General features: G+C 30.7%; 1 protein-coding gene across 2 annotated transcripts in view; it reads left to right on the top strand.

The window, feature by feature from the left end:
• The first annotated feature begins 7803 nt into the window (after positions 1-7803).
• Positions 7804-27401, top strand: part of LOC121116436 (synaptotagmin 1) — a 36587-nt gene continuing 16989 nt past the window's right edge. Inside the window, exons 1-2 of one of the 2 annotated variants that reach the window (XM_040710689.2) lie at positions 7804-8209; positions 8375-8499. In XM_040710689.2, the coding sequence (XP_040566623.1) occupies positions 8433-8499 (67 nt within the window). In that variant the 5' untranslated portion in view covers positions 7804-8209; positions 8375-8432. Of the gene's footprint in view, positions 8215-8374; positions 8500-27401 lie in introns of both variants that reach the window. The other variant, XM_040710690.2, reaches the window with a different exon arrangement.

Genomic DNA, 27401 nt, shown 5'->3' with positions numbered 1-27401 from the left:
GGCCCTATCAATACTACAATAGTACCAATATATCAAAAATGTACTTCTCTACATTATATGATACAATTTTAATGTAATTTATGTGGCTGTGGCTAATTTTTGTTCGAGAAGAGGAGCCTTTTGCAGCAACCTCCTCTTGTAATTGTCCATTGCCTCCTCTATGTTACCAGAGTTGGGACAATGCCACTAATGGGACATTAACGTTAGCTATTAGTAGTATTTTTACATACCAACGGTTAATGGGACAATCTTACTTTAATCATTGTCTATTAGAAGTTTGTTCCTTTATTTGTGTATTAATTCGACCCCATTTAGCGGAATTTGATGTTTTTTTAGCTTGATCATACTCTAATATATGAGTCCCAAGTAAAGGTGGGTTTCCACATCTATCATACGTGTTTACGTAATATGTGTATAAAAATCTCTATCAAGGTACTTTGCATATTATAATCTTCAAAACTCACGCACTCTACCTTTCAAAATGAAGAGTTTCTGTGATTTAAAATGTGTGGTGTTTATAGGAGTGAGTGAAAGTGTCATGATTAGTGCTGTATCGGTCCTAGAACTGATTGCCTAATCAGTCTTTTTTCCCACCCTTTCAGTCTCTTTTATTATCAGTCCGATCTTTTTTCACTTTAACGGTCCTGAGGACCGATAGCTCGGTACTTCCGTCAATAGTCCCATCTATCTTTAACTATTCTTCACTCATAGCTAGGATTCAATAATATAAAAACAAAGAAAATAATAAAAGATAGCTGAAACGTTTAATAATTAGTTTTACACACATACCTCCTACTTTAATTTTAGACATATTGTCTCTTGAAAGAGGTCATACTGAATAGCTAAATACCATAGTTAGTAACTACGTCATTTCAGCTGTTGTATTTACCATAAAGACCGATAAGGACCGGTCCTAGTACTTGCAAAGAGCCCAACCAATTGTAGTCCTTTTAGTTTTTTTAGAACCACCCAACACTAGTCATGATACACTCAGTTTTGGATACATGAAAATGAATAAGATGGCATTATCTTAATGCTACGAACATGATATATTTTTAATCCCATTACCTCTTCATTTTGAAAGGGATAAGTGTTGAGATTTGAAGATTAAAACTTACAAAATTCTTGAAAATATATAGCGTGTAAACCTTATCTCCCTAAGTCTCGATTCATTTCAATAAAAGTCTTATATTAATGAAAAGATAAGTCACAAGGAACAGTCCCCATCTCAAATAATAAAGGTTTCCTTAAAAAAAAGTTTTCATACAGAGTGATTTTGTATAGAAAGATGGCTCAAAAATTAAGCCTATTTATCATTTTTCTTGAGTATAAGTAGTTATATCCTATGGAATTGGATATCATATATATAATGTACTGCTGTTTTTGGTGCTATCATAACACAAAAAAGTTGAACAAATATAGCAAGAAAAACATATAAATGGCCATGCATGTTAATATGATATTTTTTTGGGCCTCTCAGAGACTATTTTTGACCGAAATCAAAATCTAATTTATCTTCTTTCTATCTCTCTCCTTCTATCCCCTCTACTCTTCTCTTTCCTTTCTTCTACCTTCTTTCTTTGTGTCTATTCTCCTCTATTCAGTACTAAAACGTTTAAACTCTAAGCTAATTTTGAGCATAAATAAAGGGTGATTCAAAACGAGCGGTTTTTTCCAGTAAGGATTTTTTGACAGGCGCTAGCGAGTTCTGTCAAATTCATACGTCATTTTTACTCAGTATTGTTTTACAATTCTTCATGGAAAGATATACGCCACAACAACGTGTACAAATTGTTCAATTGTACTATAAAGATTAGCGTTCTGTGGAAGAAGTTTTTCGCAAATTACGCCCAACTTGTGGTCCACATAATCGACCTTCAGAATCCACAATTCGCAGAATAATCAAAAAATTTGAAGGAAAATCAACTTGCTGGGATGTCCCGTCGTCTGGTAGGCCACGTACAGCTCGCAGCGTAGAAAATATTGCGGCTGTAGCCGAGAATGTAGCCCAAGATCGTGAAGAATCGATTCGCCACCCTCTCAACAACTTGGCTTGTCGTATGCAACAACCTGGCGCATTTTCAAGAAATATTTGGATTTAAAGGCATACAAAATACAGCTCATGCAAGAATTGAAGCCGCCGGACCTTCGTTGGTGTCGTGTTCAGTGAATGGGCTCTTGATCATATCCAAGAAAATCCGTTTTTTCCGCGCCAAATTTTGTTCAGTGATGAGGCCCATTTCTGGCTCAATAGCTACGTTTTTCTTTGGGGCTACGTAAAAGCAAAAGTCTATGTTTATAAACCAGCAACGATTGAAGCATTGGAAGCAAATATTGAGCGAATTATTCGCGAGATTCCGGTCACAATGCTCGAACGCGTCATCGAAAATTGGGGCGAAAGAATGGACCATTTAAAGGTCAGTTGCGGCCAAAATATGAAGGGAATTATTTTCTAGAAGTAATTGTAAAGGATTGTTTTTTCGGTTCATAATAAAGTTTTGACCATAATATAATATTTTATGTGTTTTATTTCTACTATCCAAAAACAGCTCGTTTTGAATCACCCTTTATAAGATATAAACGTTTTTTAAAAGGGCATGGCAAACTTGTAATTTTCGACAAATTTTAGGGCTATAAAATATGTAATGTAATATCCATATACATGCAATTTGGATAAGAGTAACATTCACATTAATTATCGAGAACAATTATCTAGCTTAATAATCCGGATAAATGTAACATTTATACTAATTACTCGGATAAAAACTTCTTTATAGGGATGAGTGGAACTAGTTGGCAATCAAGGAAAGTTGGCGTTTTGCAATTCCTAGTAAGGTCTAGGAGCTCTGCTCCAGCATTTAATTAGAATATCTACGTACAAGTATTAGTACCTGTTGCATTGGCTACGGCTTTTTGAGGGGATGGGTACACTCAATTCAGCTAACTATGTCATGAAATTGATGCCAAAAGTTCCATATTATTCTTAATTTTAAAAATCCTCCGTATAAAAGCTGAGTAATATATTTTACACTCCATCCTCCTGAAAAATAAAATTCATTAGATTCACAAACATCTAGAATGCATAAAAAACAATAATCTTGAGTACAAATAAGAATAACATTTGTGTCCTGTTAACACAAAGGCAAGTTATAAAGATTTTTCTTCAAAAAAGTGTCTGAATTACATTTGTATTGTTAAACGTAAAGAAAAAAGTTGACCAAAAGGCAGGTTGTATATTGAGTTGGACATTGAATAAAGATAAATAACAGGCCTTGTATATTTTATGTAAAAGCAAGAGGTCTAGGGCAATACCCCCTAAAAACCAGCTCTGACTGTATAATTGTTATCAAAAATGCTTTAAAATGCTGTTAGTACAAACCAATACGGCTATTACAATACCGGGTGACCCATTGAAATATGAACACTTACTAATTCAATAATTAATTTAGGTTGAGTGATTGAAATTAATTCATTTTTCGATATATTAAACCATAAACAATTAGTTACAAAATAAAACAAGCTTGAGACTTTCTAGCTTACGTAGTCTCTGATGCATTTGTATATATACGCTAGGGATGTGCAAGTTTGCTTTTTTTTTATAGCCTGCATACAATTTTCCAAACATACAACCAAACCCAACCTGCAACATCTAATTTGACTATGTATAATATAAAATTTGATAATATTTAATTACTTCCTAATCTTTATGGAAAACTTAATCTTATTTTAAACTTCCAAATATTATTTTCAAAATTACATTTTAGCCATTGAAATCAATGTTTCACATATTTCAGAATGAAATGACCTTCTAACTTCTTTTGTTAATGTGCTGTAACGTTATACATACAGTTTTCTATCCCCCTCACAATTACAATAACATTTTGTCACAGAAATGACAGAGCCTGCCATCCCTAGTACTTACGCTCAATCTTAGTTTCCGAAAAAGTTCTTCTAATCAAACTCAATGTTACCTTTTGAATGTTTGAAAAAATATGTGGGAAATTCAATATGTGACATTAAACTTGAGAACCCTGGAATAGGGACACTTTTTTTGAATAAGGCATTTAATATTTAGAATTGTAAAAAAAAATGTTGAAAATACACCTGAGGTCTAAAAGTTAACCCATATATCCTTAGTATATTTGATTTGTTTTACAAACAAGGAGAAATATCACAATGTTAACTGTTTAATTTTGAGCATCAATTATGTATTTATGGAGGAAAAGTTTTAAATGCATTGCTTTAACATGTTGACTCTTAAATACAAATATTTATTTATTTATGGTTAAACACATACATATTTTACAAGGTTAATATTATTATAAATTAATGGCTTTACAAGCAAACGTACAAAATGTAATAAAACAATTAGAAAAACACAATTTCTTGGATATATTAGGGGAGAGACTCATGTATCTTCTCATATTTGCATCTCATACTTCCTTTGGGGTGTTTATACACACAAGAGACTCAAATAATATTTTTGATCCAACTTCTAAGTAAATTTTTAATTTATCATATATTTCTTATAAGCATACTTTATTATGATCTAAGTTAAAATTAATTCTGGAGGTTTCAAAGAGTTTTTTTACTGCATTCTTATTATCTATCCATTCCAATCATTACTATGATGAAAGGAAGATCACGGAAGGGGCCCGAACTCCATTAGTAGTTAACGATTGGAGTAAAATAAATGAAGCAAGAGGTGAATTTTCTGACAAAATAATTGAGTTATCTCAGAATATAAGTGATTTTTGAAAGATAATTGTCTTAAATTATCTAGAAATTGTACAAAAAAGTGTTACATATAATTCAATGACAGGAACCTGTTGCTCGTAAAACAAATGATTGGTATATTAAACACTTCAATAAAAAAAAGATGAACTTTTTAGAAGAAATCTTCCACAAGGAGACTGTTTCTTCACAAAATGAGAATTTGGAAGGAGATAAAACTTTGAAAAAGATAGGTTTAACAAAAGACAACAGGACCCAGGGACTATTTTTATAATTTTTTGCGTATAGTAAAGAATAACAATTTTAGATATTTACTTGTTGAGATAGAAACACGACTTGGGTTGGATGCTTCCGTTCAAGGTATAGTGAAAGGCCTGGAGTCCTCTCTTCTCAATCATTTCAATTTTGGATAAAGTATAAAATAGTTACTTATCACCTTGTCTCTGAGTTGGCATTTTTTTTTTAATAAATGTGAGCATATATCATATCAAATGTTTGGGATCACTTAAGGTCTGGTTTTTATTTGAACTTTTAAATATGATTAAATATTAAGTTTTTTATATAATTTTATATTGTCCTTAATCAAAAAGATGTTAATTGTTTTACCAAAAAAGTTCAAATCATCTTATACAAATTCAGATCGACTTGAACGTCATTGCGCTTGATAGTTATGTACAAATCATTCATAGTTGTTTTTTTAAAAGATTTTTTAAAGGAATGTGATTTCCTTTTTTTGTACGTCTGTTTCTGTATTATATTTCAGATGCAAGTTAACGTCCGCATTGTGTGTGATTCATGATATCGTACAAAGTTAAAATATATGGTAGTTGTACATGTGTAAAAAATGATCAAAAACACAAGAATAGTAGCTCATCAATTCATTCCAAATATGGAATTATTATTGAATACATGTGTAGAATTGTTACAAAAACTGATTATAATTCAAAGTTCAGAACACTGATCAACGGAAAATAAGCAGAAATATCAACAGCTGCGAACAAATACCGCATAAATATTTATGTTGATGTCTTCAGTCTACAAATTTATTTTTATTTTTCTCCGACTACTATTTTAGATTATGAATTTACTGGTATTGTTTATACTTGTAAAAAATTACACAACTTGTTCGCTGATGCTTATACTATTATCCCTAACAAATACATGCTAAAAAATAAGTTCGTAAATATATGCTTTACTTTAGAAATAATATATAACTTTATTAATTAATATAAACTTTTGTGAAAATAATCAAAGTAATTTAAATGAATTTTGTTCGAAATAGCCACCCTTTGCCCGGATTAGATGGCAGAGACAAAGAGGTCCTTCGGCAGAGGCAGCAAATACAGTTTTCTCAGAGATGTAATTGGTGGGGTAGTAATTTGTACAAGCCTTGCTAATTGGGTGTTCGTCTTGGCTGAAGATGTAAGGAGCATCACCATATGTGTACTGAAGCCAGGGAAGATCTTGCTTAGCAACATGGTCTTGTATACGGTTGGTTGATCCTTACACCCTCCTCACTAATAATGAGGGGTATTTTCTTCCCGTCTAACTAATATTGGCCCAGACTATGCCATTGGGCGGCTTCTGGGACCTAGTGATGATGCAGTTCTCTTAATGGATGCTGTCAATGGTCTTGCCTAATACACGGGCGCTTTGGGAATTGTGGATGGCCTCACCTGTGAAAAACTTTATCCGTTCTGCGTCTACCCCAGTGCCTATTTGTCTCCCCCATGTAATCTGAGCAAAGGATGGCTATTTTGAACGAAAGGCTTTTTAAATTGATTTATATAACAGTTTGATCATTGTCACAAAAGCTTATGCTAATTCAAGAATTTATACTGAATTTATATACTAAAACATATTTTCACGAACTTATTCCTAACTTCTAAAGGCAAATAAAGTTTTTTAAATCTAATTAACATCCATTATAAGGTTGGAAGGGCTTAAAAAAACCAGTAAATGTCTTGCGTTGTAATTGAAGGAAAATAATGGAGGGTTAACTAAATTAAAATATCATTATGCTGTATATATTATATGTATGTCAGCCAAAATATAGTGCGTGCTTTGTAAATACATCATTTGATAGATACATTAAATGATAAACTCATGTAGTTACTTATGGGTTTTTTAATTTAAAAAAAATATATATTTATACATCTAGTGAGTTAGTACAAAAATAACCTTGAATATATATCAAGAAAATGATGCATACTGCTCAATATTCCATAAAACAATTTGTGTAATTTATAGGCTTTTGATTCAAATTTCCGTGATGTGTTGAAATACCCAAGAATATTCAATACAGTTTAAAACCAAAATTGATGGTGATATTGTGACTGCTCATCGGTTTTGTTTATTACCCGAAAATATAGACATGCTCATTTTTTTTTATAAATTCATGAATTATATATGTATAATTTAACCTGTGAATATTTTATAACCTTTGTATATTAGAGACATTAAGTAATTAGGAAAATAATTTATTTGATTATAATATAAATTATTAAATAAAAACTATAGAAAAAAACTTGAAAAAATATATTAATTATACTATAAATACATTTCACAATTATACCGAACTGTGCATCGTAATGGGTGTACCGCGGTTCATACCGAACAATGGGTTTAGCGTACCGTACCACTCCTAACCACTTAAGTTGAAAATATAGTTATTTGAACATTTTCAACTAGGGAGAGTATATAATTGAGTTGATTAGGTTGTTTTTGATAAATAGCTTTAATTCCCAAGTATGAATAGTTTTTTTTACCAAGAAGAATGTGAGAGAGGAAATATTCACACCATTATTATTGTTTTTTTCTTTCTTTATTTTTATGAGTCCCTTGATCTACCAACTGTTGTTCCTTCTTTCTTTTTTCTCTCTCTCTTTCTTCAAGAAAGGAGAAGAAGATGAGTGGGAGGGAGGGAGGGAGGGAGGGAGGGGAAATTTCCCTTTTCTATTTAAATCCCTCAAAAAGGAGCAACCTTTCTCTTTCCAAGGCTTACTCTACTCTGTAATAATAAACTCGAGGGAGGCAGAAGAAAATACAAACAGAGGAGAGGAGAGTTAAGGGTAGAAAAGATCGGCCCTCCATGCACAAAGAACACATACTTATTAATCTGTAGATTTCTACGCCTCAAAGCAAACCAAATATAGAAGAAGGGAAAAATTCATTCTTTTCGAACGCAGTCCCGGTTTAAAAGTATTTGGAGAAAGGAGTGAGGTTCTCTCTCTTCTTCTTTCGACTTTGGTACTTTTAGTAGTTGTGTGACGTGTATGCATCTCTATGAACAAGGTGGATTGAACTACTTTTTACATATTCATAAAAAATTAGGAGAACACCACTAACCATCTGTGATGTTTTTCACTATTACAAAACTATACATCAGCATCATGAAAATTGTCGTTGTTTAACTCCTTCTAAAACCTACAAACTTTGATATACACACACACATTCCAAAATCAACACCTTATATGTAAGGTTCGTTTATTACAAAGCAAGGAACAGCTTTCTATACCACATGTTGAATTTATATTCTCCTTCCCCCCCTTCCCCAAAAATCTTTTTCAATGTGTCTTCTTTTTTCTTGAATAATACAACACTCATATTAATGTAAGAATTTATTTATTTTACTCAACAGCTTTTTACGCACAACAATTGATGATCAAGCAGAGACTTGAAATTTCTATTTGTGAATCATGCCACCTTCAAAAAGAGAGAACGAAACTCTTTCCTCGACATCTGCATCTAATAGAAGCAGTACAGGTAAGTAACTAACTATTTGATAAAATTATATATATGTTGATTTAGATAAAACCCAACAAATATAAGGATCACGTGAAAAGTTTTATAAGTACCTTGGATACTTTCTAATCAAAATAGGAAGAGAAGGCGGGAAATTTGACTTTGTTTGAATCTTGTTAATTTTTTCAAAAGTCAAAAGATGATGTATGTACATAACAGAATACATATATAAGGCATTTTTACTATATAATACTGTACTCTTATATAATAACTTTTAAACTTGTAGAACAAGTAAAAAAAATTACTTTACCCTGTAAAAGATGTCCTAAAATGAATAAAAACATTTGATTAAATGTATTTTTACATAACAGAATATTTCAAGGCCTTTACTTTACTTTTATGTGAGTGTTTTTCTTTATCTAATTGATAAATAAGAAATTTTATTCATAAAAAAAAGTTTTCACAGTAAACATGGTAATTTTAGAGGCAAAAACTTAAATACAAATGGAAATTAGTTGAGATCTTTAAGAAAGTTATATATTTACAATTGTACAATTATTCAGGAAGAAATAAATAGCGTTGTAGGCATAGTTTTAATGAAACAACAAATTATAAGTATTTTTTCTAAGACTATAAAATAATGATACGAAAAACTATTGTTTGCTCCAAATACTCTGGATTTCATTTAAAAAAGGGTAGAATAATTCTTGGTCATGATATAATATTCGTAAGCGTTGTAAAAAATATGACTGTTTGGTTTTTCTAAAGATTAAAAGGATAGGAAAATTGTAACTGAAATCATGAAAACTCTGAACAGAGACGTATAATTAGGATTGCTAATTATAAATATTTTCGGTATCTAAAAAAGAAAAGTTGAAGAATGCCAAGAGCTGTGGGATGAAGGAAATACTTAAAAGTTCTTATCAAACAAGGACATAGCCTAGAATGACTCCGTTTTTTATCTTTTATTCTACTCTGAGTCCAACAGGGAGTTGCATTTCTACTTAAATTTCCCCTCCTCACGATTGACAGAATAATGGTTACAGCTTTGGGGGGAAAAACAATCTTCAGGTTGTGACTACAATAAGTATGTCACTCGTTTAAAGTGATACTTTTTACACCTCTAAATATTCAACATCAAATACCTCCTTTTCAAGACGAATGTTTGATGATGGATCCAATCTATATAATCGTGGATTCTATAAAAACAAAAACAATTGATTATATAAGTATATATATAATCTTGTTGTTGTTGTTGTGAGGAAATCCTTATCATAGAAAAACTCACTAAGGATAAGTATAGAAAAATGTATCTTTACTTCTAAGGAACATTAAGTGTGTCATGGATGACGTCAGAAGCTTAAAATAAACATTCGTTTCTATTATTATTCAATAATAGTTGGAAATTAAGCATAGCTTAATAAGGGTCTTACAATTCAACCCATACACGTTCAGAATACAAATAAGAGCACTATTTGTATAGGTAACGGCATGGTCCATCTTAAGAAAAGGATATATAGCATATTACCAATTTACAAGATTTTAAAATGTTCAACGCTTGCTAGAAATTTATCTTTACCAACAAATCTAAAAGTAATTACCCTCATCACATGTACACCAACTTTTTTGAATTATTCTGATAAAGACTTTAAAAATTGTCACAAATTACAGCTTAAAGTAGCAAATATTGTCCGTCACAACAAAATAATTTGGAATCAATATATTTTGCCCTATCAGGGCTTTTTTCATATGGTTAAATGAAAACATTTTTATGATTTACATTGGAAATCCTCTGATGAGAAAATAATTATACTTTAAATTTGCTTACATATAAACTCCAATGTACTTATAATAACTAAAGTAATTTGAAAACGATTTAATCTACATACAAATATATATGATCATCATATATTTGCTGACTATTACGAGTTTAATCCATAACAACTGTACCCAATTTTTTTTTACTTTTCTACATATTCCAAAGCTTCTCATTGATTTTCTCTACATTTAATTCAAAAAATTAAAAAAAGTTTCATCATTTTTACTTATGCAAATGAAAAAATATAACCAAGACTTTAGAAGATCGGTTGTTGAAGTAGGATACAAGACCATGATCAAAATCAGCTTTCCAATATGATGATTCTCCTTCCATCTCTCAAAAAAATGCCCCAAATTGGTTTAAGGAGGTGTTCTCAGCTGTACACAATATCCAATATTCTGTATTTGGAAAGTTTGGGATAAAAGAGTTTTAATTTTAATCATATGGCATGCTTTTAGCTGAAATTTTCTGTAAGCAAAGGTCCAAGATAACAACCACCAAAATTTGGGGTCTCTTATCCACCACATTGTTAAAGTATGATGTTCTCCATAGACGATAACTACTTTAGTAAAATCTGTGCTGCCTTTCGAAGCCGTATATACATATTTACACTATAGTTCACAATTGAATGAGAGTTTGATATTTCCAAGAAACTGAATTGTAAGGATAACTATTAATTCCCATTATGTATACGAGTACAAGCTGACACTTTAGTAAGTACATATAAGTGTACAATGCTCATCAAAAGAGATATAAAAGCAATATCATCACCATAGTGATTATTATAATATAGCAATCTACACTAATACTAATTCATAAATATAATATTATTTATGTTCTGTTCAAAGGGACAATTCTAATAATCTTATTATTCCCAAAGTTAGGAGATATGACACAAATAATGAGTATGTTACGAACAATGTGGAAAATGCCCGTTAGAGCGGGTAATGTGCAAAATGCCTGGGTAATCCATAAAATTTCCAAAAGAGTGGTCAATGGTAATTTAAACTTGATTTACATTGTCAGATGAAATGATTGTGGGTAATTTGATTATTAAATAATTCATTGCAAGCAATTTTGATAATTAAAGATTTGATTAAGATACAATTTATTGTAAGCAATTTGATAATTGAGTGCAAGGATGTCCAACCTGTAAATCGCAGGCCACTAATCAGCCTGCCTAATGTTTATGGTTCGCCCATATCTCATTCTCACTTCACTAGAGCTCTCATAATACTGACATACCTAGCAAAAAATTTGATGGTATCTTGTATTTTTTGAGAGTCTAACAGGGTTTACAAAATAACTTTTTTAAGCAGTTTGGCCTTGAAAATTAGATTTGGCTTTTTTTCCTTTTTTTTTTTTGGTCTAAAATTGAAATAAATTTATATTTAACTATTCTAAGTAGCTATTTTTCAAGAAATTTAACTTAATAGGTTCTACAGCACATTGAAATATTTCAAGTAGCAATGCAGTCCAAATTAAAAGGTTAGACATCCTTGATCTAGTGCATTTTCATTGAAATTTATATTAAATTCAGACAATGAAATTATAGTATGATAAGAGATTGTCACAAGAGACTCCATTTTATTTTGCAAAATATAGATCCGCCAACCGATTGTGTAGGTAGACAGCTGGTCCTAAAGGTATATCTAGGAGGCATTCGAATATATTATAATACAATCTAGCTCACAGGTAACGAAAGTGAGCTGCATGTCCACAAGCATATATTACAATCCACCAACGGGTTGTGCAAAAGAACTGCAGTCTCAAGAGGTGGATCATTACCCACACCCACCGCTTCCCTGAACATCTAGGACCCCTTTATATATCCTATGTAAGCGGTGATGGTGAGAAATGAAAAACCTTTTAGACCAGTTGTTCACTTGCACAACCATTAGGCCCAGTGTATCATAGGATATTAGAAGGGATTCTTTATACTCAGGATAACGACGGTGATATGTTTTAATCCCCCTTGTGGACAAGTGGTTAATTTGCGTACCCCGTGGCCCAGGGTGTATTATAATATATTAAAAGGGATCCTTGATACTTAGGATTGTGGTGGCGATAGGTTTGATCCCCTTAGGGACCAGCTGTCCACCTGCACAACCTGATGTATATTTTGCAAAGTAGAATGGAGTCTCTTGTAACAATTTCTTATCATACAATAGTTTGATTGTGTGAATACAATATATATTTCAATGAAAATACGCAGGGTTATCAAATTGCTTGCAATGAAATTGTATCTGAATTAAATCCTTAATAATTGAGTTGGTTGTAATGAATTGTTTAATAGTCGAATTACTCATTATCATTTTACTTCATAATGTAAATGAACGTAAAATGACGACCCCTGACGAAATGGTATTGATTGTTCTGGCATTCTGCAAAATGCTCAATTTTCCACATTACCCATAACAATTATATTATCATCTATAAGCTAAATACATATACTTACCCACTATAGTTTAAAATAGAGGACACTTTTCTCATACACACAAAAATATATATTTTATCAAAATTTTACAAAAAAAAAAGGATACAATTTTTGTTTATACATTAAATGTTGTTTTCATTTGTGAGCACCACTTGCTCAAGTTGGAGTTCTGAAGCTAACACAGACGTTGTGAAACTCCTTGGCAAACATAATTAATATAATATTAGGATATGGAATATAATGTTTAAAAAAATTCAAAGATAAATATTTATCAGAAACTTTTTAGTGAGACAAGATATTTCATCCTGAGGAGATATGCAAGGGTAATTTGAAAATTTTCCAACCTATCACAGATATAATATCTTTTTCATAATTTCTATTTTTCAACATAGTCTCCTTGTCAGCCCACACACTTCTCCCTGTAATACGCCATCTTTGAAACCCGTCCAGATACTATTAGGTGTGTTTTTTTTCCTTCAAAATAGCAGTTTCTACTTCTTTTTTTTCCTTTTTTTGAAGCCGTTTCCACCACTGTTCCGCCTTCATTCTTGTGTCGGTCGTATATTGGTGTGTCCAAATTTCATACACAGTAATTAATTGGTGCCAAAACTTGGATATAAAATATAGAAGTACTTAATGACGGCTCGATACTAGATTTTGTTAATTTTCACAAAGACACAGAGACGACTGTTACATACCAACTGTGCGTCTGAAATGACTGAAAATTTGGAGAGGTACTGTCAACAGATCCCAAATAGCTGTCACTATCTTTTATTTGCAAGTGCTCACATCTCAACGTTGAGGTCAGAAACATTTCATAGCACCCTCTTTATTTATATTTAGCCATTAAACTAAGAAACATATCAATTACCCCGTGAACCATCTGACAGGATTTTTTATACTTAAACTTTTTTTGTATCACAAGTTTTATAATTCAATAATAGCTTTGAGCTATTTTTCTACTGACTTAAATATGAAAATTTCAACAATAATTCAACTCGAACACTCCCCTTTTTTTATAGTATAGGATTTAAAATATTTTGGAATTTTTATCTACTATAATGAACCGGGAAGCAAACTTTGTATTCAATCTTTTTAAGAAGCACAAAAATAATAACTAGGTATGGTTTTTTTATAAAAGCACAAGGAAAAGACGGGAATGAAACATTTAGTACTACTGAACTAAGATCCTTATTAATATCAGCTTCCTGTCGTATGATTTTAGAAAATGAATTACCGTCATGTAGAGGAGAACCTTCTAACTTTAAAGTAGCATTAATGGAGGGGGAATATTGTAATTATATTTAAATGAATATATATTCATTTATCGTAAAAAAATATTTATTTATTATGCATTTTTAAATTAATTTACACCAAAGATAGGCCAAAATTCTAATTTTAGACGGAGATGTTAACACCCCCAAGACCTATTAACTAATGAACAATAAAAAATAAAAAAGAGCACACGCATTTTTCCTTTTTCTAATCGGTAAACATAAGTTTTTTTTTCTTTCCACAGATCCTTTCTTTAGTCATAACAGAAGCATACATTAGTTCATCCATGTGTCAGGCCAAAATATTTTAGTAGTAAAGTAGGGATACATCAATTTGATCGTAGTTTAGTAATGTGAGCAGGATGACTGTTCATAAAAATATGATCCATTTGAATGAAAGATAAACTTGACAAGTTGTGCATATCTAAATTTGTATTTATTTTAATCACTTAATGATAATTAATTATTAAATTAATAAGTGTTGAGATTGCAATGGACTACCCGTTAGTTTTTTCTTAAGTACATACGTAGATTAATAGATATATTCATTATCATTAGACCAATAAAACCTTAAAATATCATAGCTCAATCCACATCAATAAATGAGAGAAGGAAATGAAATTAAGTACTCTGTAAATGACTTGTTTGGCTTGAGAAAAACTGAGAAAATTGAAAAATATATTATTCATTCTATGTTCTTCCTCAGAACTTTATTTGAACCACGTAATGTACACAGTAATTGTTATTCTGTTTAGAAAGTCTGGCATGAAATTGGTTTATTTAGGAGCGTACATATAAATATATATCTAGTTTAATGTTCCAACCGATTCTACATATCTACGCAAAACGATTACAATGAAATCTCACTTAAAGTAGGAGACAAAATATAAACATTGTACCTAGCAAAATTTGAGTGATATCATTTTTATTTTGTAACAAAGGTAAAATATAAATTAAATAAAGATTATATTTGATTGTATCTCCTGTTAAGTCACATATAAAACTAATGGCCTGTTTAATATTTGAAAATGCAGTTGTGAGTGCTAACATTCAATACATTTACGGATCATGTAGCTTCAGTGGTTGAGAGACAGATAAATTTTGGTTGATGGGGAACAGAGAAATTTGTTCTGCAAAATGGTGTCTTATTTCAATGTGGAATTAGCTATGTAGGATAAAAATAAATGAGTATTTTTTAAGTAGCCATGCGGATGTGAATATTGCTTGTATTGGCAACCCGGATGCCAAATAATTAAAAAATGCATCTGATAAATGAATGCAAATTCTGTAATGAGAGTGACTCTGAGATATCTAAATTTAGACCAATTCGGACGGACATCTTGGTTGATACTGTAGTCTCAAATTGTCAACCGAAAATTAATCGTTACGACATTTTTTGTGGCCTCAACATTAACATGAAATATTTTCATTTTCCAAAGCATTTTATTAAATAACTCTTGCAATATTTTTCCCACGATATTATTCTCCATAACTGTTTTGGTTGTGCCTCCTTCCAAAAAAATCTTTGCAGAATTGTTCTCCTCTTTACAATGTCAATAAATGTTATTTACTACTCTAAAAAAATAGTGAACAACATTTTTTTAGGATTTTCATCTCAAATTTTGATTTGGCAATTTTTTACAAAAATATAAGATAGGTGCTATAGTATAATGTCTGTAAGAATACCCTAACACGCACCTGAGCAACACTGGGTAATCGGTTTGGTAAAAATTGTTAACTGTTCAAAACTTCAATTGAACAGGTAGGCTATAAATTATTACTGTCAGTACATTCTTTTTATTGTATTTTCTAATTTTGTGACTTTTATACCATATTTGTAAATAATAACTATAATTCATCAAATATTAGAGAAATTCAAATTGAAATGAGTCAGGCATTTTTTTTTTGTAATTTATGGAGTGCTTTTATTATTTCATGAATATAATTGTTTAAAAGAAAGCTTGAGAACGTATTTACTAGAGTTAAGGCTCGGTCAGGAGACCAAATTGGTGCCCTGTTTTTCCTTCGTGATTTCTTTAAGACTGACATTTCCTTTTCTATAAAAGATCATTTTTTTCTACTTTTTTTTTGTGGGACCGATCAATAAAATATTTGACAGCAAGATCAGCAGTCAAGCCCAAACTTGGACCGAATGAACTAGGTCGTTAAAAAAATTATAACCCTTTTAGACCAGTCTGAGATTTCCCTACCGACACCAGTGATATAATCACGGTTTTGTTGTTGTTAAGGGGAGCCTGATTGGAGGTACTATGGATGACTTACTTTTAGTGCTATGTTGGTCTCGTACTGTACAGCCATATACTGGTCCTAGGGACCTGTACCAAAGTAAAACTAAATAATATTAATTCATAAGGAAGAAACACGCCAAATGACGTCACAAAGGATCGAGTTATCCTTTTTTTTTAAGGCTTACAAAGTGGGGCTGGACTAAACTGACTGATCTGGAGTGTTATTCTCGGTCTAAAATACGGACCAGCACATCACTACTTACCATTAAAAGTAGCAATAAATCATATAACTAATTTTTGTTGGAAGAAGGCACACATAGAAGTCCTTCATCCGGTATATACATCCCTTCAAACCCACCATAAGAGTTAATCAAGAAGTCAAGTCATCAGTTAATATGTATAATATACAAGCATAAGTACCAATGAATGTTGGATTTCAGTCTCAAAATTCTAGGCCTAATACGTTAACTCGGGCCTTTAAAGAAGTTCGATCTGGAACGGTCTCAAATAAACTTTTTAGACTGGATCTGTCTTAGAACAAAATTGGTCTCATTTTCAATCATATCTCGACTGATTCTATTTGTAGATGAGTTGTTGAGGAGGTCATGTATGTTTTACATCATAATAGGTGAGAAAATCAGTAGATGGATTGAGACTGAAAAAAATCCCAAAACATATTGGGACCAAAAAAGGTGGTTCATGATTCGAATACGGTTTGACTTTTGGTTTAGTGTCTACCTAAGAAAAAACCGAAAAAAATCGGTCTCAGACCGAGTCTCAAGCCTAATGCTTATATGTACACTGTACAGGACAAAATAAATGTAATTTCATTTCCATGGGGAATAATCTTGAACTTGTAGGAAATACATACCATAAAATTGCTCAGGTATAAAAAAATACTCACAACGAACCTGTTTCTATTTTCATTTTACAAGGAAGTATCATAGCTTCACTGTGTATGTAAGTAGTTATTTCGAATGTTTATTTAGAAAGTTTATTTGTTTAAGAGTTATGTAAGTTTATTGAGTCTCAGAAGAAACTCAAGTAGTTTTTTTTTGTATTTATAAAAATATAAATAGAATAAGGACCAAAATTCAGATTTGTTTATAAAATGGAATCCTTTCAAACATATATAAGCCGCACTAAAGTACATTTTATTCATTGTTGATTTGAACCTCTTTCCTCTATTATTAGTGTTCTTCACGTGTAGTGAATCTTGTAATCTGTGAATATCCAAAGTATGAAATTAAGAATTAAGTCCAACACTGGAAATGATAATTACCAATTACATAATTGAATAGAGGTCCCTAAATACTATATTTCTAGTAATGACGTGCCTTTAGAGTCAATTTCGTAGGTCCTTGAAAGAAAAAAACGGTTGGTACTTTTGAGCTTTTCCGAAATTATATTCAGTGTTTGACGGATATCTCTCTCAAAAGTATTCCCACCTACCTTTGTTGTCATTTTTAATTTTTTTTTAAATGTTATTTTTTCTCTAATACTATTTTAAACGTAATACTTCTCTATATCATTAATACATTTTATCAACTACCTCCCACCAAAAAAGCATATATAAGACTTCTAATATTGACAAGAGTCTTAATGGAGTGTTACGATAAGTCACACAACCACTTCTTTCTAATGTTTTATAAAATGTACATGACTAATCATGATCCAACATAATTGTTTTGGTATTCCAACCAATTAGATTGTATCATGTTTTTTCTCTTGTTGTACAAAGTCCTTGTATCAAATTAGGTAGCTTGGAGATAAAGGATAATCAGTTTTTGATTTCTAAGGAGCATTACCCTTCGTCTTGTACTTTACCATACAAAATAAGAGCCTCGTGCTAAATTATTTTTTTATAGAAAAACAAGATTAGAAATTATTTTCTTCAAATATTCTTTTAAAATATTATACAAGATTTCTTGCTTAAATCTTGAAAATAAATAAAAAAGAAAAAAAAAAAAGATTCGAAATTTATTTACTAAAGACAAACCGAATTAGAAAAATAATAAAAATACATTTATCTATACCATATATCATTTTTAAATTTAAAAAAAAAATAATAATTACATGCACTCTTTAAAAGAGGAAAAAAATTAATTTTTTGTTGATTTATTCACGCCTAAGTTTTTAAAGGCCCAAAGCCTCAAATGTTTTTTTGAAATATATATCAATCAAATAATGAGATTAAATAAATAAGCTACCAGTTTGATTGTAATTCATGGAAGCTCTTTGCCTTTTATTTTTTAATCTATCAAATTATATCGTTAAGTTTTGAAATCAATACACTTATTGATAATTTATATAGCAACAGTTCCTCCCAAAAATACAGAGAAAAAAAACCTATTTCTCATAGTTCATCATGGAAACCCTTCTAAAAATATATAAATTCTGAGTAATATTCAGAGAAATTTACAAATTTTCGATACCAATTTTGGTTATTCGTACCATTTAATAGTAGATAAATACATACAAGAGATATTTTCTTCTCTTTGATGAGTTTCTTCATCATATTTACGTACTCACTAAATGAGAATAGAGAAATATTGTGTTCATAATTTATATTGTAAGTATCACATGATGAAGTCTCCTTTAGACATAGGTTTCCTCCCACCATATTTTTTATTTATTTATATAAATATATAATTAATAATAGTAGAATATATTATCAATATAATATACAATACAAAAGCAAGTTAGAATAATTTATCTCAATATTGAGCGTGGATATCATTTGTATTCTCTGACAAATAATTATCGTCAATTTATATCAACAAATTTTTGTTATTAACCCTCAGGGTGTTTGGAAATATTACTTTAACTATTTAAAATTGATGGTCATAATAGATTATAGATTGAAAGAGGCCATATTGGGCCAATGTATGTAAGCCTCTTAAATCAAATATAGGTTTTAAACTACAGCTGAAATTTTTGAGTATCTTAATCATCTTACAATATGTCTTTGAACTATTAGGTAGTATCTACTTCTACATTTTTAGGAAGTAAGAAAATAAATTGGGATTTTCTCATTTTTGTTAAGGATTATATTTGTGTTGACAGTGCACATATATATGTAAACCTAGTTGACGTCATTCTAAAATCTCTCTTATTTCTCTGTTACTTGTACAACCAAAAAAGGAGGAAAAGAAGTAAGGAAAGCAAAGGGGAGAGATGAACATACTGGCTGGCATGCCTTTCATAAATTATAGAGCTGTTTGTCTCAGCTACAGTTTCTACGATTTCAACAAGTGAATCTCTATTTTTTAATAAAAATAAATGTTGTTTTGTATGAATCTTGAATATATAACTAGAACAAAAACAGAACTATAAATAAAATATTCATAAGATGATTTTTTAAATTAATTAAGGAACAATCTCTTATCAATTGCAATGAAAATAAGGCTATTTAGAAATAAAATAAAATAAACTTTAATTAATTATATGACTAAATAAATGAATACCTACTTTATAGCTTTAAAAATAGGGGATTAATATCAGGTTTTAATATGTTTCATTCTGAAAGTATGTAAATGATATAAATTAATTATGGAATATCAATTTAATTTTGATTAATGCAACCTTGGATTGTATATTTATTAATTTTCTGAAAGGAAATCTTATAATTAAAAAAAAAATCAATTAAATATGTACAATATAATTTTAGAAGCAAAGGATTACCTGGTGTTGCTCGGAGTAAAGGAGGGAGAGGGGAATCACAATGAAAATGGTCAAATTAATTAAGAAAATTAAAAAAATATATGCAGAAAATACTTTTATATACTAATAATTATTTTATGAATGTTTCGTTGTTGTCGAAAAAGATCCTGATAATTCTAATTCTCTTGGATTCTACACACTATATCAATCGGTTAAGTTAGGTAATCTACAAAGTTTCATCCTTGCAACTCTTCCCCCCCCAAAAAAAAAACCCTCTTATTATTGCCTCTTGTAACCTTAATAGTATTATTTTGAATATAAACACAATAATGTATTATAAACTTCAAATAACATACAAACATATATGCATCTAAAAAATTGTCTAGATGATAGGTACATTTTGTATGTACTTCCAAACATTCCACAATCAAGATTCGCGAAGAAAATTGCAAAAAAACTTTTTTGCACTAATTTTGAAAAACAAAACAAAAAAAACAACAACATTTATTGGAATTGTAAAAGAAACAATAACCTACCAATATTTTTTTTCGTACAGACAAAAGCAAAACAAGTTATGAAGAATAATCCTATTAAAAAAATAACACACGATAACTGGTTCATGTTTGCAAATATTGCAAAAGTTATGTTTTGAAATGTGAAAATGTTGCATCTGTATTTTTTTGTGCAAAAAGCATCATCTTGTGGCATTTTTTCTTAAAAAAACTGAGAATTGACGTTTGATGATATCTTGGAAAAAAAGAGGGTAAAAATAAGGAAAAATGAAAAATGATATCCATGACAGATATTTCAGTTAAACATCAATTTTTATTTGGCTAATCATTAACGAATCCCATATTCCATTGGAAGTTCATTTTTTGCACCTGAAAAAAACAAAATTGCAATTTTCTCCGATTTCCTTTTTAGACCCTTACTTTTATTATTTTGAATAAATTTAGACAACGTAGTCATTCGTATAGTTGTTTTTAAAACGCCAATCACTTATTGATAAATAACTCAACCACTTATCTAGTCTCCTTGGGCTGCAAAAAAATGGTTTTTGGGTATAGCATTAGCCCCCTGCTAGTAATTCCTGGATTTTAAACAATAGTCTTCCAACTAAACAGTCCATGAGTTCCGTTGAACCATTAGCGGAGTAGTGGACGAATGCCGTATGCCTACTATCATGGAGTGCCACTTTTATGGATTTAATATAAAAGGGATCCACTACAAGCCTTTATTCCCTCTATCATAGGATCCCATATCAACCACTCGGGTGAACTAATTACCCAAATAGTTTGTTATTTTTTCCGTGCCAACAAGATATCATATTTTTTTCCTTTTAATACTTGACTTCAGTAAATGAAAATATACAAATATATATTTACTTAAGTTATGATTTGAGTTACTAGTGAGTGAGTTAGATTGATCATTCCTTGGATTGATGAAACTTTACTTTGGTCCAAATTGACCTTTCAGCCATAAAATATATTTCTGCTTTTTTCTTTAATTGAAACTGATGGCAGCTCGGAGCGAATTCAAAATAGGATAAGAGATGCGGTAGACATTATTTTCTATGGTTCTTCAAACTGTTAAGTCCAGGGGATTGAGGTTAGGCCTGGAAGAAGGTTACATGTAGGCAGGCAAGAAGTTTTGGTTCTTCTTAGCTGTATGGGAGGGGGCGCTCCTTAATTGACTTTTTGATGTTATTGACTGTCCGGATGGAGATGCTTTTCACCATTGAAACTGCCACGAAGGAGATCACACACGTATTTCCTTTTTATTTGTTTCTCCAACAATTTTACACTTGGAGACAGTGGATAAAACAAAACTTATTTATTTGAATAAGAAACTTTGTAATTCATAATAACGGAGATTAAATTGTAATTAAATGCTTTTGGAAGTTTTGGGACCCTACTCGGTACATATGTGGTGAATTAATACAAAAACGATATTGAATAATAAAAAAAAAGAGCAATATCCAATGTATATAAATATACAACCTCACTTTTACTATACATATTGCGATCATCCATAGGCTTTTTTTTGTGATAAGTGGAGATACTAAAAATGATTGATTATGGGTTAAAACCTTTATTTAATATATAATATTTAATTTCTCTCCGATACAGCTTATTTAGACTAAAATATATCAAATTCTAATTACTTCATTGGGGTGATGAATTATTGCTACTTTAAATACAGTTTGTACCCTAATTAATGAGATTAATTAGAATAATTCCTAGTTATAAATTGACTATATTTATTCTTGAAGAAATACAAACGTAATTTGTCCTCAATTTTAAGAAAAATCATTGAATACAAATGACAGTATGCTTTTAAGCAATTCATTTTGTATGCAACTAATGTCAACATGACCTATTTTGATGCATATATTAATTTGCATATATTTTACAGTGTGAGCTAACCTACATATGTTATTTATTGCAAAAGCATGGTTTTTCTTCCTCATGATATTGGCATAATCGTATTTAAGACTATGATTGATGGTGTAGAAACAAAACTAATTTAGTTTCTAGGAAAATATATAATCATGCTTGTACGAAGATACTTATTATATGAATAATATATACTCACTTGAACTCATATGTACCTATTATTTATATAGAAGAAAAAAAACAGTTATTAGAGGGAAAGGTAATTTGCAAGACCATAATTTGTTTGTTTATGAGCTTCAGTAATAAATTTTGTTAGTTCTCCTAGTATGGGAATATTCATGATTTACATAGCATTTCAAGAAAAAACTTTGGATGGTCATCATCAAAGATTATGTACTCAAAATCTGCCCCCCCCCAGTCTGAATGAGTACCAAGGAGCATGGAAAGGGGTACATACCTTGATGATGGCGTCCCCTTTGTGGCAGTCCATTGATCTTTACCAGTGGCCTTCATAACATTAACATTTGTATGGTGGATCCTGCAGGCCCTTTTCTTTAGATAACTCTAAATTCCATAGTCCAGGGGTGCAAGGTTTTAGGAGGAGGTGGGGCCACATCTTTATAGACTAATATGTTGGAAATTTTTATTACATTACTTTTGGGGTTTCTTGGACATATAGCTCGGAACACTGCCCTGGTGCCAATCATATTTAACCTCAGGTTGGGGAAATCCAACTAGGGCTTAATGACCTCATGCATCACTTTTGGTGTCCAGGAAATTCAGTGTAAACACACTTTAAGGAGAAATGGGGCAAAATTAAATAAAGAACATTCAAAAAGTCTCACTATTAAAGGATTATTGCTGAAAGAAAAAAGTGGAAATTCTTTAAAGAAGATGGATTAAATTTAGAAATCTGACACATCTACAAGAGCTGATAACCAATAATATATGACATACTTTACTATAATTTCACTCAAAGGCACTCCTCCTTGTGGTATTCACTGGAAGAAAACAGAAGCGATTCATCAAGCAAGATGGATGGCGATAAATATGTTCCCCAGAAGATGTTTATATTCAGCGAGGAAATGAAATATGATAAAGATACAATGAAAATGCTGGTTAAAATTCACACATTACTTACTTTGTTTTATACGTCAATATGGATGACTTCAGCATTTGCAGTGGATACTCTCGTAAATGATTTGACATTTTTCCAGAGATGTTATTGTTCCGAAAAATTGATAATGAATTAGTGGAAGTTGTCATGAATAAGAAGGTCCATAACCACATGTGGTAATTGACAAAGGAGGTGGTTCCGTTCGTACATGATAGCAATGTTTTAGATAATTATCAAAAGAGGAATATATCCCTGAAATTATATTCGACTAAAAAATCTGACAGCTGTAGAAAAACAAACATTTATTTTAGATTATAACTGAAAAAACTAAATTAGATAATCTTCTTTGTCCAGAATCCCATTTTTTTAGTGATACTAAAACTTAGGTCAGATTGGGAACAAGAGCCTGTTGTATCATGTTCAGGAAGTGAAGACCAGAAGAAAACAAAAAAATACATACATAATATTCGAGTGGTTAATGAATTGGAGAGAGAGGAATACAAATGATGGTTGACTATGCAAACCTAATAACTAAATATCCCAAGCAGGGATAATATCTCTCTCAAGCTGTAGGATATAATGTGCGACAATTTGTTTGAAAGTTATAAAAAGGATGTTTTAAATGGATAACATAAATTATCACTTTTTTTTTTGTGATTTTTACACTTTTAAGAATAGATGTCTAAGAAAAAATTTAATGATATATATTATAAACGATATATCATCTTGATTTTGAAATTAGTATTAGAAAAATTATTCAACCATAATAAATTGAAGTGAGGTTTCATATTTCGATAAATTTAATGTATTATTTTGAAAAAGTGGGTAAACACAAGGGAAAATAACATTGATGGATGGGAGAATACATTTTTTAGTACTGCGGTCTGCGGACCTATCTTTTTCTTTTTACTTTCATTGTATTGGGTAATCTCTTGATACTTAGATAATAAAATTTATGTAAAGTATTTTACAAAATAGCTTTATGGAGGTTTAATGGTTATTTTTTGACGTTCAATTGTAAACTTTATCCATACTTTTTGTACAAAAATACTCAAAATCATCAGAAATGGCATTTTGGAAAAACTTTAAGGCCGATGAAGTGGGGTATAGGACATATTTAGATTCTTAATAAATGATTTTTGAGATTTCCACATCTTAAAGCATAGGGAAAAATGTGAAAACATATCTGATATGAAAAGAGTATATTTTTGAATTGGCCTAATACTACTCTTATATATATGTCTTTTCATAGTTATAAGAGGATTTATGTAAAACTAGAGTGGGTTTGCTTGGTGTTGACGGGACATTAATAAATGAAAATTTATTTTTAATTCTTCTACTTCATATAGAACAAACAATAAAGACCATAAAATCTTAAGAATTATTCTCGCTGCATGTTGATTTGTATCGTCACACACTTAAAAAAAAAAAAAATTAGAAGGGTTTACAGAGGAGAAAATGTTCCAGCCCCAAATATTGAACTATTGTTCGCTCAACTGTCACGTTATGGTTAAAAATCCTTATTCTCTCTTCGTTTTTCTTCTTTAATATAGCAAGAATAATTCTCATAATTTTACAGTTTTTATTTTTTGTTTTATAAGAAGTAGTCCTTTGTTATTCAAAAATTAATTTTTCAATAAATGCAATTTGAAGGGTACCACGGCCTTGAAGGCCCAAAAAAATTATTACGAGAATTGTTTTTGGTGTTTTAAAAAGCTAAATGAAAATTTTCAGCGAAATTTGTTCATTGGTTTGGGCGTGATGGCCGGACACACACACACACATTTGCATTTAATAAATTGATAAGTAGGCTTTCAACCAAAGACTTTTTTTCCGTTAATCCATTCATTTCGGATTTTTTGTTGTTGTGTTTTTTGTTTTAGCGTTCATTTTCTTTGCTTTAACCTTTCAATTTTTGAAATGAAATGAACACCTAGCTAGCAATTAATTATTGTTCAAATTTAGTTGTCTAAAGAAGCTCCCACTTTTAAGGTACCACAGATGCATATTTCACTCATTCATTTTTCCTCGTTATTTATGCAAAATTTCCACACATAATTCACCTTGAGAACTTATGGAGGTTACATAATACCCTCAGTGTCTCCAAGTGGAAAAAAAGTATTCGAGTAGCCAACTGAATTAGGAACAAAATTGCTTACGTGATCTGTGTTTCAATGCCTGATTTTAACCTTGGTGTGTGTAAAAAGATGTCATTGGAGAACAACAAAAAAGGAGCGAAGAAATGAAGACCGTTAAAAGATTCTTATTTTAATGGTTTATTTTTTTCCCTTTAGGCGCACAAGCGTTCAAAAATGCACAAAAGTGATGAACAGCGTTTATTTTGCTCAATATCCAACTCTGAAAATAAGATAGGCTATTTCTTTGCTAAATGACTTCATTATTTAATTAATTAATTATGTGTATACAAAAGTAGGTGGAATTAATATACGTTCTAATGAATATCTGGCAAGAACCTATCTTCCAGATGATTCCACAAAGATAAATGAAGATGTATTATCCCTGACTGAGATTAATTAGGTTCTTTTTGCTTATGAATTAACTACAATTTATATTAGTACTGGAATAAATTCATGTTGTATGAATTACAGTTTGAATTTTCTCCTATGGGTTACGCTATTTTTTAATCTTGTAAAATAATCAAACTGTTGGCTACGCCCAGTTCAAACTGGATAGCAATGTGAAATTATAAAGAACTTTTGTCTACAAACAAGAGAGGATTAAATTAAGTACTATCCTCTTCCCAAATGCTGTATCCCTACCCAACACAAGCGTAATGGAAAATGACTTCATTTAACACTTGCAAATTTTGATAAAGGTACATATTGCTTTAGTCAACTACGACACAAAGAAGCAAGAAAGTCATCGGCAAATAAAAATTGATTTACTTCACACCCTTTTAAAAAACAATCGAGATCGTGGTTGTGAGTCCTTGAAAAGTTCAAAACATCCAGGATCCACTCAATGAGGTATGATTTGGATGAGACAATCGTCGAAACGGTAGATGGGGTCAAAAGGGAACTCTCACTTTTGCATAAGAGTCCTCCATGACATCGTATTTCTCCGGGTTGAAAAAAACTATAGACTGGATAATTTGTTTGGCAGTAAGATGGTGTCCCATCCTACACCTCCAAGAAAAGTTCTAATTATGTTTTGACAACTTTAAGGAATTCTAGCTGGAAGAGTTTTGACTACCCTCATTCCAAGATCTCAATCAATTTCATAACTATTTTTGAGGTATAATGGAGAGGAAGGCTTTTCAATTTAGTTACTCCAATTTTGACGCCATTAAAGCTTGCTATTGAATATAAGTAGAAATTAATTAGTTTGTAAGAAATGTTTTGGGTATGATGTAGGTTTCCCCTCTGACTAGAGAAATGCGTCTCTGCAAGAGGGTCAGAATTTGAATGGTAAATTCTGATTAATTTATATGATAATAATAAAACTAATGAATAATTGGAGAAAACATCCTAAATATTGACTCTCTCATCAAAACTCATGACTCGATGCTACAATAGTAATCTGGAGTTTTTATTGGATAAATATCAGTTGATATGATTGACTTATTTGGCTGAATACCGACTGTCTTTGGACATTTTTTTCCATTTCTGTTTGGAATAAAATTAGAGTGATACGATAAAGCTAATGACTTGAGTAGGTAGAAATAAGCTTTTTAACATAAAAAACCTTGTATTTTTTATATTTTATTTGTATATCCAAAAATGATGGTAAAAAAACAACATAAAAATACACATATTTTAATGAACTCTTGTCATATATGTATTAGTGATCAAACTTACAGAAAAAAAGTTCAGTAATTCGTTAGATGATAAAAATTTGAAGTTAAGAGTCTTTATACTTTATACAACTTTCAATTCCAAAACCCTACCTCTGAATAAAACATAATCAGATTCTGACATTTTGTGTGGTTTAACAATCACCTTTTTTAG

This window comes from Lepeophtheirus salmonis, chromosome 4 (genome assembly GCF_016086655.4).
Source record: "Lepeophtheirus salmonis chromosome 4, UVic_Lsal_1.4, whole genome shotgun sequence".
NCBI classification, from domain to species: Eukaryota; Metazoa; Arthropoda; class Copepoda; order Siphonostomatoida; family Caligidae; genus Lepeophtheirus; species Lepeophtheirus salmonis.
The sequence above is the reverse complement of the archived record's forward strand: the minus strand, read 5'-3'. Positions and strand labels throughout refer to the sequence as shown.